Source organism: Leptodactylus fuscus, chromosome 2 (genome assembly GCF_031893055.1).
Source record: "Leptodactylus fuscus isolate aLepFus1 chromosome 2, aLepFus1.hap2, whole genome shotgun sequence".
Taxonomy (NCBI): Eukaryota; Metazoa; Chordata; class Amphibia; order Anura; family Leptodactylidae; genus Leptodactylus; species Leptodactylus fuscus.
The window spans coordinates 255,790,218-255,806,864 of record NC_134266.1 but is presented as its reverse complement, the minus strand read 5'-3'; the positions used below and the strand labels follow the sequence as shown (position 1 = coordinate 255,806,864).

The 16,647-nt window shown below is 45.9% G+C and overlaps 1 protein-coding gene across 1 annotated transcript in view; it reads left to right on the top strand.

The window, feature by feature from the left end:
- The first annotated feature begins 4,237 nt into the window (after positions 1–4,237).
- The window catches only part of CUL5 (cullin 5), a 41,819-nt gene continuing 29,409 nt past the window's right edge, over positions 4,238–16,647 (top strand). The window contains exons 1-2 of the mRNA XM_075266121.1: positions 4,238–4,295; positions 16,332–16,441. Coding sequence (XP_075122222.1) covers positions 4,272–4,295; positions 16,332–16,441 — 134 coding nt within the window. The 5' untranslated portion in view covers positions 4,238–4,271. The remainder of the gene's footprint in view (positions 4,296–16,331; positions 16,442–16,647) is intronic.

Below are 16,647 nucleotides of genomic sequence, written 5' to 3'. Positions count from 1 at the left end.
GGCGATTTCGGACGCGGGGATACCTAACATGTATGTGTTTCACAGTTTTTAACTACTTTTATATTTGTTCTAGGGAAAGGGGGGTGATTTGAACTTTTAATACTTTTTATATTTTTTTATATTTTTTTTTACTTTTTTTTTTTATTTTTTTTTTGCATTTATTAGACCCCCTAGGGGTGTTGAACCCCAGGGGGTCTGATCACTAATGCAATGCATTACAATGCTAATGCATTGCAAAAAATCATCATCTCTTTTGCAGGCTGTATACACCAGCCTGCAAAAGAGAGAATTTGCAGACTGGCTGGGAGCCCTTAACAAGGCTCCCGGCTGTCATGGCAACGGGGGGTCGGCCCTGGAGCATGCTCCAGGAGCCGGCGATCCCTGCCAAAATGGCGGCGCCCATGCGCCGCCGGGAAGATGGCGCCTCCGGCGCCTTTGACAGCAGCGCCGGAGGGGTTAATGCCTCCGATCGGTCCAGGGACCGATCGGAGGCATTAGAGCCGGTTGTCTACTGCTTAAAGCAGTAGACACCCGGCGGCTATGACGGCCGCCCGGCTCCCGGGCGGTTGCCATAGTTACAGACCCGACACGCGCCGTACTATTATGGCGCATGTTGGGAAGGGGTTAATCTTTTTTTATAACTTTTTTTTTCTGTCCCCATGGGGGATTGAAGCAGCGATCTGCTGAACTCTGCTTCACTAGATGTACGCTGCAATACACGTGTTACACACGTGTAGACGCACGGGGCTGACAGCTTCTTTTTCGGCAGGACCAACCAGGTACGTGGAGGGGACGGCATGGGGCAGACACATGGTCACTGATCAGACCCTGGGCTGCCAATTACCAACACCAGCACAGTGCCGATCGGCACCATAATATTCCTAAACCCCTGAGATGCCGGTGGTCATGTTTGACCACCGGCATCTCAGGGGTTAACACCCGCGATCGGACCCGTTATGTTACGTATGACACTCGCAGGGCATGGTGCGCACACAGGTTCTTTGTGCGCACTATGCAGCCGCCATAGTACGACGACGGTTTGCGGGAAGTCCTTCCCGGCAGCGCCGTACTATTACGGCAGATGTCGGCAAGGGGTTAAAAAGGACAAAATTCCAGTAAACCCTTTGGTGTGTATTTTAGGGACTGATGTAGGCATAGCTTATAGTATTGTATCAATGAAAAATCTAATTATGCACTTAGCTAGGAAAATTTATCTTAGTTGGAAGTATAAAATCCATTCTCAGTATGTTCTTGGATATCTTATAAGGTATTAACAATAGAAAACCTTACAAATCCAGAACTATTCAGACAACTTAGCCTCATCTCAAACGTGATTCTGGAATAAAATGTAATACACTTAATGTTGCTTCTTTCTGCCTGGGAAAACTAAAGGTCCTCCCTCTACAAGTCTCCCTTCTAATTTGTAGTTCTCTATTGCTAGGTAAGGATTATCCATAGATACCATCCAAAAAAGCAAGACTGAGTGCAGGGTCTGTACGGTCTCCAAACTGTGAATGGAGAAGGGAGGATTTGATTCTCCACTGCATCCACACATCTGCACATTGCTTTGAGCAAAGGACTAAACGTTCTGCAAATCTATCATCTATTGGGATCACATTGATAACTAGGTATAGTAAAACACCTCTTTCCCGGCTCCGTTTATACCTCCCTCCCAAAACTTCACCCTCATTTTGTTTTTCTTCCATTCTTCTATTGCATTTCAACATTGGCTCTTCTATAAAGTTAGTACAAGCTACTGTACCATTGTATTCTTGAATCTTCACGTTTACCATTGTCGTGTACTATGAAGCATGTTTTACAATTACAGGAGTCAAATATTAGCTTTAATGATCAGTCTGTTCATGCTGTTGGCTTACATGGGGTGAACCCCACCTTTTGAAGTCCTGGGCTCTGATCTATGGCCTGTTTTTTCACGTCAACATTGGCTCTTATATGAAGCTAGTACAAGCTACTATACCATTGTATTCTTGAATCTTCACATTTACCATTGTTGTGTACTATGAGATAGATAGATAGATAGATAGATAGATAGATAGATAGATAGATAGATAGATAGATATAAAAAATTCTTCAAAGTGAAGAAGAAAAAAAAAGCACTATCATTATGAATAACCAATCTGCCACATAACACACCCTCTCTGTCCAAGCAAGGATAAACGCTGCGTCTGTCAGGATTTGCTAAAACTACTATTATGAATGGAATTTATAAAATTAGGTTTGTCGTGCAAGACCCTGCTCATACTATAGACTAAAGCTATATCCACACGAAACTGAAAAAAAAACCCTGATCAGATGAATGTTTTACATGGCAGCTTTTCATCATTCCTTCACAGGCTTTAGTCTGAGTGATGTGTGAAAAACGGCCAAAAAATAGGAAATACGATTTTATATGCAGGTGCTCATTGCACCCACATCATACTCATGTTTTGTTCTACCGCTATATTTTCTATCACTTATATTTGATTGAATGTAAATTGCAATTGTATATTCACTTGATATATAAACTACCCTGTGTGCACATGCACTTTGCTTGACAAAGACTCACCAGAGCTGAAATGTTGCCTATGCACATGGAATAAACTATTGTTTTTTATGAAAACTACAGAGTGCTGCCTTCTTCCTTGGATATATTTTATTGGATATGTAAAACCACTTTGTGTTTTACGCCATATCAATATAGGTGCAGCCAATCTTCTGTGTTGCAAGTATTTCAGACTTTCCCTGTGTATTCAGATCTTTTTGATCCTGCCATTTATTCCTGACTATGGAATTGCTACACGGTAATGATGACGCTATCAGGATATGCCTGATTTTGGCTGCATTTAGCTAGATATTTTTATTGATTCATGTATGGGATTTTGTTAAGCCATGACCAAAGTATGGCAGACCAAGGCATTGACCGCTACCAGTCTCAGACTAAAGGTCCCTTTAACACTTTAAAAATACAGCACACAATGGAGCAAGTCACACGTATGTTTTCTTCTTGGACCGACGGGGGATTGTAGTGTTTTATGGGATTTTTCTCTATTTGTCTAACCAAAAGTGTGATGTTGGTTCCATCTGCTTTTCACTAAGTTGTCCAAAATCGATTTTACAGCCCACAAAACAGGCCATTAGAAAGCAGCGTAACATACGTTTTTAGGTCTACTTAATAGGATTTTTTTTTTCCCCCCAGACCCTTTTGACAGTCAGTGTAGAAAACAGGCGCGTGAACGCCCCCGTACACAGCCATTATGCCCTGTCACGTGAATAAAGCCTAAAACATAAATTGTCTGACCTCTGTATAAGCAATGCCGCCCCTGCTACCTCTTGTGTCACCCCCTCTACCTCATAGATTGTAAGCTCTTGCAAGCAGGGACCTCAGTCCCATTGTGTGAAATGACTTTCTTTGTAATGTATCTTTCTGTCTGTATTTGAACCCTACAAATTGTACAGCGCTGCGGAATATGTTGGCGCTATAGAAATAAAATGTATTATTATTATCATACACCTGTCTAGTCAGGGGTGTAGCTAGAGGGAGGGGGCAGAAACAGGAGCCACCTGTATGTAGATAGACGAGGAGCAGCGAAATAAATCTTCGCCCCGGATCTGGGATTATCTATAGGGGGCGCAGCAGTGGCTTCTGGGCCCTGGACTGTGAGGGGTCCCCCTGACACAAGGTTAGTAGGGGCCCCATATCAGATTTTGCATTGGTGCCCAGGATTTTCAGTCACACCTCAGGTGGGGGAAACTACAGCTCAGCTTTAGTACTGCACCCTAATTGTACAAGCGCCTCCATTTTTGACTTGAGGCCATTCATATGGGCTACACCAGCCTTTGTGGTCGCCTGTGTGACAACTACAGCTCTATTAGATTATTGCACGCTATGACTGACTAGTCTCCCCTCACAAGTCTCCCCTCACAAGTCTCCCCTCACAAGTCTCCCCTCACAAGTCTCCCCTCACAAGTCTCCCCTCACAAGTCTCCCCTCACAAGTCTCCCCTCACACATCCCACCCCTCCGCCCAGTCTGAGCAGTAATGCCGCGCAAACAGTGGTTTGAACTATTTATACATTCTGTTCCCGCCCCTTAAGGCCAAGCCTGACCAATAGGGAGAGGAGTTATCGTGATTGGCAGCGCTTAGCTCTCCCGCTCGCGTCCTCGGAAGTCATGTGACCCGACTAGCGGCGAAGCCTCTGGAGATCTCGCGGGATGTGACGTGAGCAGAAGGAGATCTCGCGGGATCCGGCGGGAGGACAAGTTCAGGGAACATGGCGACGTCTCATCTGTTAAAGGTAAGGAGCCCTCCCCCCTTGCTGTACCTTGGCGCTCCCCCATGGCCGGGGTGTGAACATGTTTTGTAGTCTGAGGGGGGGTTGTGATAGCGGCGGCCTTCAGTGCAGAGCTGCCCCTCACCCCCGGGGCTGTCATGTACATACCCGGCTGCTGTCACTGGCAGGGGCAATGGCCTGAGTCGTGCACACAGGTAACTGTGACTGGAGCTGCCCATGGACGTGTGAGGAGTGCAGCCTGCCTGTATCCCTGAGAGCCATGGCCTCCTGCCTGTCACTGCTCACAGTAACGGCTGCCAGGTACAACTCTACCAATACTGGGGATATGTATAGCACATGACAGCCATAACACTGGCAGTGCAATACAGGGAGCGAGCCTAGGGGAGTGTTCACACTATTCTATCACTAATAGTAACTTGGCCACGGTTCTGAATGGGAATCTATGAAAGATTTTATCCAAATAAACATCTAGAAAACGCTTCTGGAGTTTTTCTCACCCCAGTCAGTCCAATGAAATGAGAAGAGCCTTGTGATGTTTCTGGCAGGATATAATAGTGTGACACCATAGAACAGTGCGGTTATGACATCATCAGTGATATAACACCTTTGTATACTGTGCAGTCACATGGCAATGGGGACATATACCTTATATGCAGTCACATGACAGAGGGGACATATACCTTATATGCAGTCATGTGTCTGAGGGGACATAGTGCCTTATATGCAGTCACATGGCAATGGGGACATATACCTTATATGCAGTCACGTGACAGAGGGGACATATACCTTATATGCAGTCACGTGACAGAGGGGACATATACCTTATATGCAGTCACATGGCAATGGGGACATATACCTTATATGCAGTCACGTGACAGAGGGGACATATACCTTATATGCAGTCACGTGACAGAGGGGACATATACCTTATATGCAGTCACATGGCAATGGGGACATATACCTTATATGCAGTCACATGGCAATGGGGACATATACCTTATATGCAGTCACATGACAGAGGGGACATATACCTTATATGCAGTCATGTGTCTGAGGGGACATAGTGCCTTATATGCAGTCATATGGCAATGGGGACATATACCTTATATGCAGTCACATGACAGAGGGGACATATACCTTATATGCAGTCACATGACAGAGGGGACATATACCTTATATGCAGTCACATGACAGAGGGGACATATACCTTATATGCAGTCACATGGCAATGGGGACATATACCTTATATGCAGTCACGTGACAGAGGGGACATATACCTTATATGCAGTCACGTGACAGAGGGGACATATACCTTATATGCAGTCACGTGACAGAGGGGACATATACCTTATATGCAGTCACGTGACAGAGGAGACATAGTACCTTATATGCAGTCACGTGACAGAGCGGACGTAGTGCCTTATATGCAGTCACGTGACAGAGGGGACATATACCTTATATGCAGTCACGTGACAGAGGAGACATAGTACCTTATATGCAGTCACGTGACAGAGCGGACGTAGTGCCTTATATGCAGTCACGTGACAGAGGGGACATATACCTTATATGCAGTCACATGACAGAGGGGACATAGCACCTTATATGCAGTCACGTGACAGAGGGGACATATACCTTATATGCAGTCACATGACAGAGGGGACATATACCTTATATGCAGTCACGTGACAGAGGGGACATATACCTTATATGCAGTCACGTGACAGGGGACGTAGTGCCTTATATGCAGTCACGTGACAGAGGGGACATATACCTTATATGCAGTCACATGACAGAGGGGACATATACCTTATATGCAGTCACGTGACAGAGGGGACATATACCTTATATGCAGTCACGTGACAGGGGACGTAGTGCCTTATATGCAGTCACGTGACAGAGGGGACATATACCTTATATGCAGTCACGTGGCATCATCAGTGACCTACACGTTATGACTGCTCTGTATAATGTCAAAGGACATCACCGGTCTGTGGATGAAATATTTTGCTTGCTTATATAGCGCCAACATATTCCGCAGTGCTTTACAGATGTAGGTGTCTCTTACGGTCTCATGGATGTGATTCGAACCCGTGACTGTAGCACCACAAGGCAACAGTGCTAACTACTGTATCACTCTGTCCTACAGCTATTGGTTGGTGTGATCATGTGACTGGTTATATTGAGTTGACGGTCTAGTTGGTAATCCTAGTAAGATGCCCCCTTGTTGGGTGACACTGGGACTTTTTTTTTTTTTACAGCCCATACAATTCATTAATATGGGAGGAGACTGCTCTTACATCTGCCGTGAAACAGTGAAGAGGTCATCGTGTTTGCACAAGCTCTGCGGCCCTTATGAGGAATTTGACAACCCCTTTTAAGAGTCTTGGAAATCTGTATGACAACACATTTTATTGGGGTTGTCGAGGAATTGGACAAATCCCAGAGGAGGGGGTGAAAGTGTAACATAAAAAATAAATCCTACTACCCAGTGGCCGGATCTCTCTTGTCCACTGTTATCTACTCAGGTTTGTGCCGTGCCTTCACCATAGGAAATTCTGCTCCGCACTTGACCGTAGAGGCCTCAATGGTGGCTATATTATATATATGCCACTAGGTCCTTTCCTGCATGCCCATTGGTGGCGGGGGACACAGGAGCACTGGGGGAAAGCGAGTATGATTCCTTTTTTTATGTTACACCTTTCCCCAAACTCCTTTGGGATTTGTCCAATTTTTAGACAAGGCATTCAAAAATATTTTGTCATGCAGCTTTCCAAAATCCCTGGCCGTCTCTTGGGTTTGTCCAATTCCTGAACAACCCCTTGAAATTGTCAGGATGACCTTTATTGGTTGTCACAGTTTTCTCAGAAACCTGAGCAGGATAAGTGGCCTTGCCTGGCTATATATGGGGTCCTCTCATCTTATAAAGTGACAGCATATTGCTGGGATATGCCTTTACTCTATGATAGATAGATAGATAGATAGATAGATAGATAGATAGATAGATAGATAGAGATATATATATCTCACACGTGTCAACTGATCTCTCCTGCGCGATACAGGAGCTTAGTGGCTGACCGTAGTAATACGGGAGATGTCAGGAAAGGGTAAAGGGGTTGTCTGTGATTGTCTTTTTGTCTATAGCAGAGGAAGCCTAAAAATAAAAACAATCTTTCTCCCAGCTGCTCTTGTGCCATGGCTCCCATCACTTAGGGCAAAATCTAACTCCTCTATTATTCTTCAGCCTGACTCTGACCTCTCCATAAACGACTGACAACCATGATCAGACAGATTCCCGATTCCAACTCCACAGCCCTGCTGTCTCTGCTGCTCTGTGTATATAGAGAAGCTGCACCACTGCAACAACACTGCAGCCTATCACTATATTCAGCTGAGAAAGTGAAGGTCCACATTGTATCTGTCATGTGGATATACCCTAAGAAGTTGTCCTAATGAGAGACCCCATTAAGGGCGGGTCTCCAATTTGCAGGTTTGAGTCTTCTGCCCGAGAAACTGGACAGGAGACGGAAACCGGCAGTCAGTTTTCAAACCCATTCATTTGAGTGGGTTTGCAAACTGTCCGCCCATGAGCGTCTTGTGCCTGTCTGACGATACAGGACTTTTTGCCCGGTTAAAAAAAAAAAACTGGTTTTGCCACGGAGACCAGAAGACACTCACGGGCAGACACTGACTGCCAGGTTTCCTGTTCCTGTCCAGCTTCTTGGGCAGAAGATGGAAATCCACAAAGCGGAGACTGAGGTGCAGATGTGAACCCGCCCTAACAATGCAATTAAAGAGGACGTTTCATGTCCTCCTGCACATGTTGTTTTTATATAAATTCAGTGCACTGTTTGCTTTCCTGTTATGTTCCCCTGGGCTGCAGATATTGATGCCGTTAGTTTCAGCACCCATCTCTGCCCACTGTCAGAAAGACGCTCCTGACAGTACTCATCCATAGACCTGTCTTGTCAGTGGGGACGTTCCTTACCTTCCAGCCATGGTGCTGAGTAGTGAGGAACGTCCCCAGTACAGGGCTAAGGATGAGGACTGTCAGGAACGCCCTTCTGACAGTGGGCAGACATCGATAACCTCACCAATATCTCCAGCCCGGGGGCACATAACGGGAAAGCCGACAGTGCGCTGAATTCACCATGCTGTTGGCTTTCTAGCGGTATATAAAACCGCGAGTGCCTGAGGACATGAAAGGTCCTCTATAGTAAAGCTCTATTTAGTCTCTCGTTCCTCTGTTATTTTGTTCTGCCGCCGTTACTCCAGTATTTTTGTCAGTAACCGGTTGGTGCAATGACTTGGCGTCTTTCCTGGCGTGTCACCGTTCAGGCATGTTCTTGGGACCTCTTTACATGTAAACTGTCCAATGCCACCATTACACAAGTACATGAATATAATGATGTGTGGTGACTATTGGGTGTCCTCCTCCATTATGAGTCTGTCACCAGGGTGAAGCACATTATACCAGCAATACAGTTAGTTAGCTCAGGCTCAGATGAATAGAACACCTTTTTTTTCCAAGAAAATTCATCCCTCCATTATATGCAATGTGCAAATGAGCAATCTGGAGCACTGAGGGCGGCTTCATTGCTCCAAGCAGCCGTGTCCTACCCGTCTCTTTTTTGAGTGACAGAGCCTGGCCTTGCCTTGTGTTCTCGTCTCGTTTTTTGTTTTGTTTTTTGACGGAAGGATTTTTTCTTCTCTTTGAAAAATAAATATACAAGACAGAAGAAAGCTTCCATCTCGTGTCTAACATTAGAGTTGGTGGCGGCCGACAAGGGGGCTTCGTCTGCATTTGTCATTCTGTCAGCTTTTTAGTCTGTGGATCTGATCCTATGGAAGGAGCTAGTGTGAACATGGCCTAAAATAATGATTAACACATTTGCTGCACTTTTAGTTATTTTTTTTATTGCTTAGGCTATGTTCACATCTGCACACGGGTCTCCGTCATTCAGGCAGTCACAATAGCCTTCATCATTTTTTATACTTTAAAGAGGACCTTTCATCTCCTGGGGCACAAGAGCTAGAAAGCGGTATTCGGCTTTCCCGTTCTGTGCCCCGGGTGAAGAGCTAGCGGTCCCGGTACCGTAGATCTTCACCGTTAGCAGGGCATTCCTGACAGTCAGTGAGAAACGTCCTTCCTTACAGTAGCACCTATAGCCCTGTAGGCTGTGCGTACTGTCTGTGTCCTGGGTCCATGCTAGGAAAGGCCAGCAAATGGATTCATAGGCCCTTATTATCCTGACAGAAGGCAGAAGAGTTGGCCACAGTGCAGGCATCTTGCAGGTTCTTTTATTTAATTTTTTTATGTTATGAACAGCTCTATGTTTGAGGTGTGCCTCTATAGGCAAAATGGCAGTTTGTGAAAATCCTAAAGGGGTTGTCCAGTTTCAGTCCAATATTAGGAGGCAAAAGTTGTACAATTTTCCTATACGCTGTCAGACATACTCCTTACCCCCAGTGTACAAAAATCAGTCCATGGTCATGTGATGAGCACACAGGTGCACAGCTTGTTTTAGCCACTGTACAGTAATCAGACATCTGACTGGTAACGAGTAGAGATGAGCGAGTAGTGAAATTTATTTATTTATTTTTATTTTTTTAGAGCCTCAATATTCTTCTACTCGATCGAATATCGATTCCCATTACAGTCTTTGGGAAAAAGGGGAAACCACTATTTGACTAAAGGAGAGTCTCCAAGTCCACGAATAGCAGGGGGAGAGTGTTTAGGAGGAGCGCTGTGCAGTTAAAGTGCATGGACCCCATAGATTATAACGGGTCCGTGCGCTTGAACTGCACAGTGCTTGCAGTTGCGCTGATATTCCGTTGGGGGGGGTCCTCCGGACGGGAGGCAAGCGCTAATGTGAACTTACTCATCCTGCAGAACCAGCATTGATTGGCCGAATGCTATACAGTGTACAGCATTCGGCCAATCAACGCTGGTTCTGCCGGAGGCTCGACTGTGAAGAGGCGGAGTCTAAGATCGGACCACAGCAGTCTCTATTGTGGTTTGATCTTAGACTCCGCCTCGTCACAGATGAGCCTCTGGCAGAACCAGCGTTGATTGGCCAAATGCTGTACACTGGCCAATCAACGCTGGTCAATGCATTCCTATGAGAAAAAGTCCACTCCCGCATACCCGCAAGCTGCCAGCTCTCCCGACTAGCACAGAAGAGCCTGCTGCAGAACCAGCGTTGATTTGCCGAATGCTATACACTGTATAGCATTTGGCCAATCAATGCTGGTTCTGAATCGAATCTTTACTGTGAATAGGAGTAGTATTCGAATGAGTATTTCGAATACCGTAGTATTCTATCTAATACCTACTCGATCGAATACTACTCTCTCATCTCCAGAAACGAGCTGTGTACCTGTGTGCTTATCACGTGACCATGGGCCGTATATCACATGACTATGGACTGATTTTTATCCACCAGGAATAAGCAAAATGAATGACTGCAAGCTGAGAAAAATAGAAATCCTACTCCCTTGTCCCCCGATGCTCCGGTGTCAGCCCAGGTTGGCCCAGTCCCGCAGCTCATCTTCCTACTTGCTGTTGAATTTTTCGCCATCTTTGATGTGCCGCTTCTCTTCTGCTGAGACCACTGATTTGTCTCAGTCGTCACATGAGGCGGGTACTTTAACAATGGGGCTGCAGGACTGGACTGGACCTGTGCACTGGGGACAGGTGAGTGTGGGGGGGAGGGAGGTTCTTCACCTCTACAATCTAATTAATAAATAACATTTTAGCCTGGACAACCCATTTAAGAGCTGTGGTGTGGGGGAAAAAGTTACCACCTCTGGCTTCAAAACAAAATGATTAAAGGGATTCTACCACTAAACGAACATTTTTTCTAATTACCACGTCGGAATAGCCTTAAGAAAGCCTATTCATCTCTTACCTTTAGACGTGGTCTCCGCTGCGCCGTTGCTTAGAAATACCGGTTTTAACCGGTATGCAAATGAGTTTTCCGCAGCAATGAGGGCGGGCCCCAGCGCTCAAACAGCGATGGGGGAGTCCCCACTTCTGCCCAAGAGCCGCCCGCCTCTTCTGTCAGTTCAACTTCCAACGCCTGCACAGTGCGCTCCTGTATTGAACTACAAGAGAAAGAGTGGCCTCCCAAAAATGGCTGGCGGCCATTTTTGGGAGGCCGCTCTTGCTCTTGTAGTTCAATACAGGAGCATACTGTGCAGGCGTCGGAAGTTGGACCGAGATGGAAGACGGAAGAGGCGGGGTTGCAGCTGAAGATGGAGGTGTCGCTGGAAAAGGCTCTCGGGCAGCAGTGGGGACGTCCCCATCGCCGTTTGAGCGCTGGGACCTGCCCTCATTGCTGCGGAGAAATCATCCGCATACCGGTTAAAACCGGTATTTCTAAGGAACGGCGCCGCGGAGACCACGTCTAAAGGTAAGAGACGAATAGCCTTTCTTAAGGCTATTCCGACGTGATAATTAGAAAAAAAGATAGTTTGGTGGTAGAATCCCTTTAATTACTTCTAATTGTGCAGTTATTAATATTCTATAATTAATTGGACTCATAATTTGCTGTATATTCACTTTCATAGGAGTTCGGTGTAAAGTAAATGTCAGGTTTGTGGTTTGGCCCTGTCTGCTGAGTTCTCCATTACTGTGTGTGCCTATACAATGGCTTATGTCAGAGATATACGTTGGATGTGAAGAGTCTTCAAGGACTGTTCTCTCTGCTGATATTCGGTGGAATCTGTGGCGGAGACTCCTACGCAGACGTGAACCTTAGTCTTAGTCTCTTAACTGTATTCTCTCAAGTAGCAGCTACTAAACACTTGTGTGTCTACCCACAAAGATCAGATACGCCACATGTTAGGTGGGTGACACATGTGAGGTAATACTGTAAGCGAGCGGCCGCCGGCACTTATTTATAGCAGAGACTATGCGGGGCTCAGCTATTTGCTGTCTGGTTCCTGCTTCACACATTTCATGTCCAAGCAGATTTGATATTTGACACTTAAAAGTTTCTTGATGGGAAAAGTTTTATTGATGACTTTTAATGTTTTTTATTTTTTTTTATATTTGCATTATAAGTAGAGGGAGTCTGTCAGTAGGAAAATAGTTAAAATCCTAATCCGTGTACCTTGTAGAGCGGATTCTACAGTTTCCCATATTCCTCTGTTGTTCAGCTTTGGCACCCCATTTTCATGGAAATCGCTGTTTTATTCTTCGGATTTGTTCGGGAATCGAGAGCTCGGACTGAAGCCCAAATAAACGAAGACACATCCTTAAAGGGATCCTATCATTGGATAACCTTTTTTTTTTTTTTACTAACACGTAGGAATAGTCTTAAGAAAGGCTATTCTTCTCCTACCTTTAGATGTCTTCTCCACACAACCGTTCGGTAGAAATCAGTTTACTTCTGTATGCAAATGCGTTCAATGCAGCACTGGGGACATCCCCAATGCTGTGAGAGAACTCTCCAGCGCCGCCTCTATCTTCGTCTGGAACTGCCTCTCCCTGTGTCTTCTTACGTCCTGGGTTGAAATCTAGGCCTTTGGCAGATCCGCATGCCCGGGCCACAAGAAAATGGCCGCTTACACCAACTTACTTTGTAAGCGGCCATTTTCTTGTGGCCCGGGCATGCGCAGTCAGCACTGCCCGAGGCGTAGAAGATTGAAACCGAGGACGGAAGAAGACACAGGGAGAGGGCATTCCAGAAGAAGATGGAGGCGTCACTGGAGAGTTCTCTCGCAGCATTGGGGACGCCCCTAGTGCTGCGAGAGAACTCCTTTGCATACCGAAGAAAACTGGGATTTCTACAAAACAGCGTCGCGGTAAAGACAGAGGTAGGAGAAGAATAACTTTTCTTAAGGCTATTGCTACGTGTTAGTCAGAAAAAAAATACATTTTAAAGGGATTCTACCATTTAAATCATTTTTTTGTCATTGACACATCGGAATAGCCTTAAGAAAGGCTATTCGTCTCCTACCTTTATAAGTTGTCTCCGACCCGCCATTCGGTAAAAAATCAGTTTTTTCTCAGTATTCAAATGAGTTCTCTCGCAGCACTGGGGGCGTCCCCAATGCTGCCAGAGAACTCTCCAGCGAAGCCTCCATCTTCTACAGGATCATCCTCTTCACCGTGTCTTCTTCCGGTAGTGTCTTCTAACTTCTAGGCCTAGGGCAAGCAGACTGCGCATGCCTGCCGGCCACGAGAAAATGGCCGCTTCCAATACTGTGTAAGCGGCCATTTTTCTTGTGGCCGGCGGGCATATGCAGACGGCTTGCCCGAGGCCTAGAAGTTAGAAGACACCACTGGAAGAAGACGCAGTGAAGAAGACGGTCCTGAAGAAGATGGAGGTGGCGCTGGAGAGTTCTCTGGCAACATACCGATAAAAAAACTGATTTTTCACCGAATGGCGGGTCGGAGACGACTTATAAAGGTAGGAAAAGAATAGCCTTTCTTAAGGCTATTCTGACGTGTCAGCGACAAAAAAAAGGGTTTAAATGATAGAATCCCTTTAAAGAGGACCTTTCACCATATCCGGGCACAGGCAGTTCTATATACTGCCAGAAAGCTGACAGTGCGCTGAATTCAGCGCACTGTCGGCTTTCCCGATGTGTGCCCGGTGTGAAGAACTTACGGCCCGGTACCGTAGCTCTTCTATGGTCAGAAGGACGTTTCTGACCATTAGCCAGAGACGTCCTTCTGCCTCGTGGCGCCAATCGCGCTGTGCTGTGGAGTCGGGAGTAACGCCCCCTCCCTCTGCTCACACAGCTCGTCCATAGACGAGTATTATCAGGAGGGGAGGGGGAGTTCCTCCCGGCTCCACAGCACAGCGCGATTGGCGCCGCGAGGCAGAAGGACGTCTCTGGCTAATGGTCAGAAACGCCCTTCTGACTGTAAAGCGCTACGGTACCGGGACCGATAGCGCTTTACACCGGGCACGGATCGGGAAAGCCGACAGTGCGCTGAATTCAGCGCACTGTCAGCTTTCTGGCAGTATATAACACTGCATGTGCCCAGATATGGTGAAAGGTCCTCTTTAATGATAGGATCCCTGCATATGAATAAAACATAAGGCGCTCCAAAGCTAAATAACAGAGGAATATATGGGCACTGTAGAATCGGCTCTACAAGGTAATGCCATTCAGTTTATCACCAGTTTACTGCTGACAGACTCCGTTTAAGGCCGGGGCTCCACGTGGCATAAATGCCAAAAACCTAAACATTTTACAGTTGCTGCAAAGTGAATGGTATTCAAGCAAATCCTATCCATACATTGCAGAAAAATACTCAGAGAAAATGCCGCCATTTACACAACCATCAATTATACCTACGGAAATGTCGGTGGTTTTCCTATAGACATAATGGAAGCAGAAACCTCTTCTGTGAAAAGCCCTGCAGGACAAAACACCACGCGTTTCTACCGTGCTGTTTTGCCCCGCTATGTGGGACCTTATTCCGAAAGTATTAAAGGGAATTTGTGACCAAAACCCAACATATCAACCCAGCCCCTTAGGTGCATAGGTTAGGGTTACCTGAATCAAACAGTATTTTTACCTATTGTGAATCAGTTCCTCAATTTTGGTCAATATGCAAATTGGTTCCATTAAAGACGGACCTTTCATGCCCTAAGGCACATGTGGTTTTATATACCGCTAGAAAGCCGACGGTACGCTGAATTCAGTGCACTGTTGTCGTGTCCCGGGTGAAGAGCTAGTGGTGCCGGTACCATAGCTCTTCACAGTCAGAAGGGCGTTACTGACAGTCTAGCTGGGAACGTCCATCCTGACAGTACTGTTCATAGTGGTATACTGTCAGAGGGGGTATTCCTTGCAAATGCCCCCCAATACTAGTCTAAGGATGAGTACTGTCAGGATGGGGAAGGGGGCGTCATTCCTCACCGCTCAAAGTCATGGCTGTGCAGTAAGGAAGGCCCCCTCTGACAGTATAGCACTGCGACAATACTGTCAGGAACACACTTCTGATGGTGAAGAGCTATTGGTAATTACACCGATATCTCTTTCCCGGGGCACACAACGGGAGAGCTGACAGTGCGCTGAATCCAGGTGTCAGACCTCTAATGATATAGAGATATATGATCTGTTGTGAGGCTACGTCATCGGTATTAAAAACTGCTCTCAACCTGGAAAACCCATGTACTATGAAACTAAGATGAAAAATAAACTAAGCCCAAATTTTCTAGTTGCAAAAGCTCAATTTTCCTATTTTTGAAAAAAATGATTGTAGTTGCGAAATGTTGATACCTGTAATGCCCCATTCACACGGGGCAAGAGGGGGTTGGATTTTGGCGCTGAATCCACGTCACAATCCACCCCCTCACAATGGAGGTCTATGGAGACCGTCAGTTTACATTTTTCCGTGCAGGGTATGTTCCGGCTCATGGAAAAAGGAAGCGAGCTGTCCTTTCTTCCGGCAGATTCCGCGGCTGATTCAGCCCCAGCATCCACCTTGCGGCAGCACCCACCGGGCTTGGCCCATTCATTTGAGCCTACTCCAGAGGGGGAAGCCGCGACAGTTGTGGCAGGCGCATTTTGACCCTTTTGTGACATGGCTTCCCGCATCACTCTCTGGGCCAAAATCCGCCAATCCGCTCCCCTTGTGAACAGCGCCTAACACTGGCATTGGGTTTCTGTTCTTCGGGTCCATTTGGAAACCCTATCTGATTAAAAAGCAGTTACCCACAGTTTTCAACCAAAATGTCTTACAGGATTTTTCTCTCTGCATATTTTAATGGGGAACAAAATTTCTCAATACTAGTGTAAGCCGACCATGTGGAAGGTGGGTGTGTTTTTGTTTTGTTTTTTTTTGTTTTTTTGTTGTTTTTTGTGGTTTATTTGGGGACATGGGGTTGGGGTTTTTAAATATGGGAAGTTATGGCTGACCTAAGCCGCTGCAAGGCTATACAGTGCCACAAATCAGAGGAATATGTCAGATACCATACACAAAAATCACCGTATGTATAGACCCTGAGGTCTAGGTGTATGTCCTCGCAAATCTGAATGGATAGATTTATAACATTATACTGTCTTTATTCTCAGAATAAAGGTTCCCTGCAGTTTGAGGACAAATGGGATTTCATGAGACCTATCGTTCTGAAGCTCTTACGCCAAGAATCCGTCACGAAGCAGCAGTGGTTTGATCTGTTCTCGTAAGTATCCCTGTTTCTCCATTTCGCATGCATAGAGTCTTAGACTTTAAGTGTAAAATTCCTTCTGATTTCTAGATTTTTAGGGTGATTTTACGTTTTATTTATTATTATTTCCAAGTTACCGTATATACTCGAGTATAAGCCGACTTTTTCCCACAGTTTTTGTGCTGAAAAGCCCCCTCGGCTTATACTCGAGTCAGGCAGCA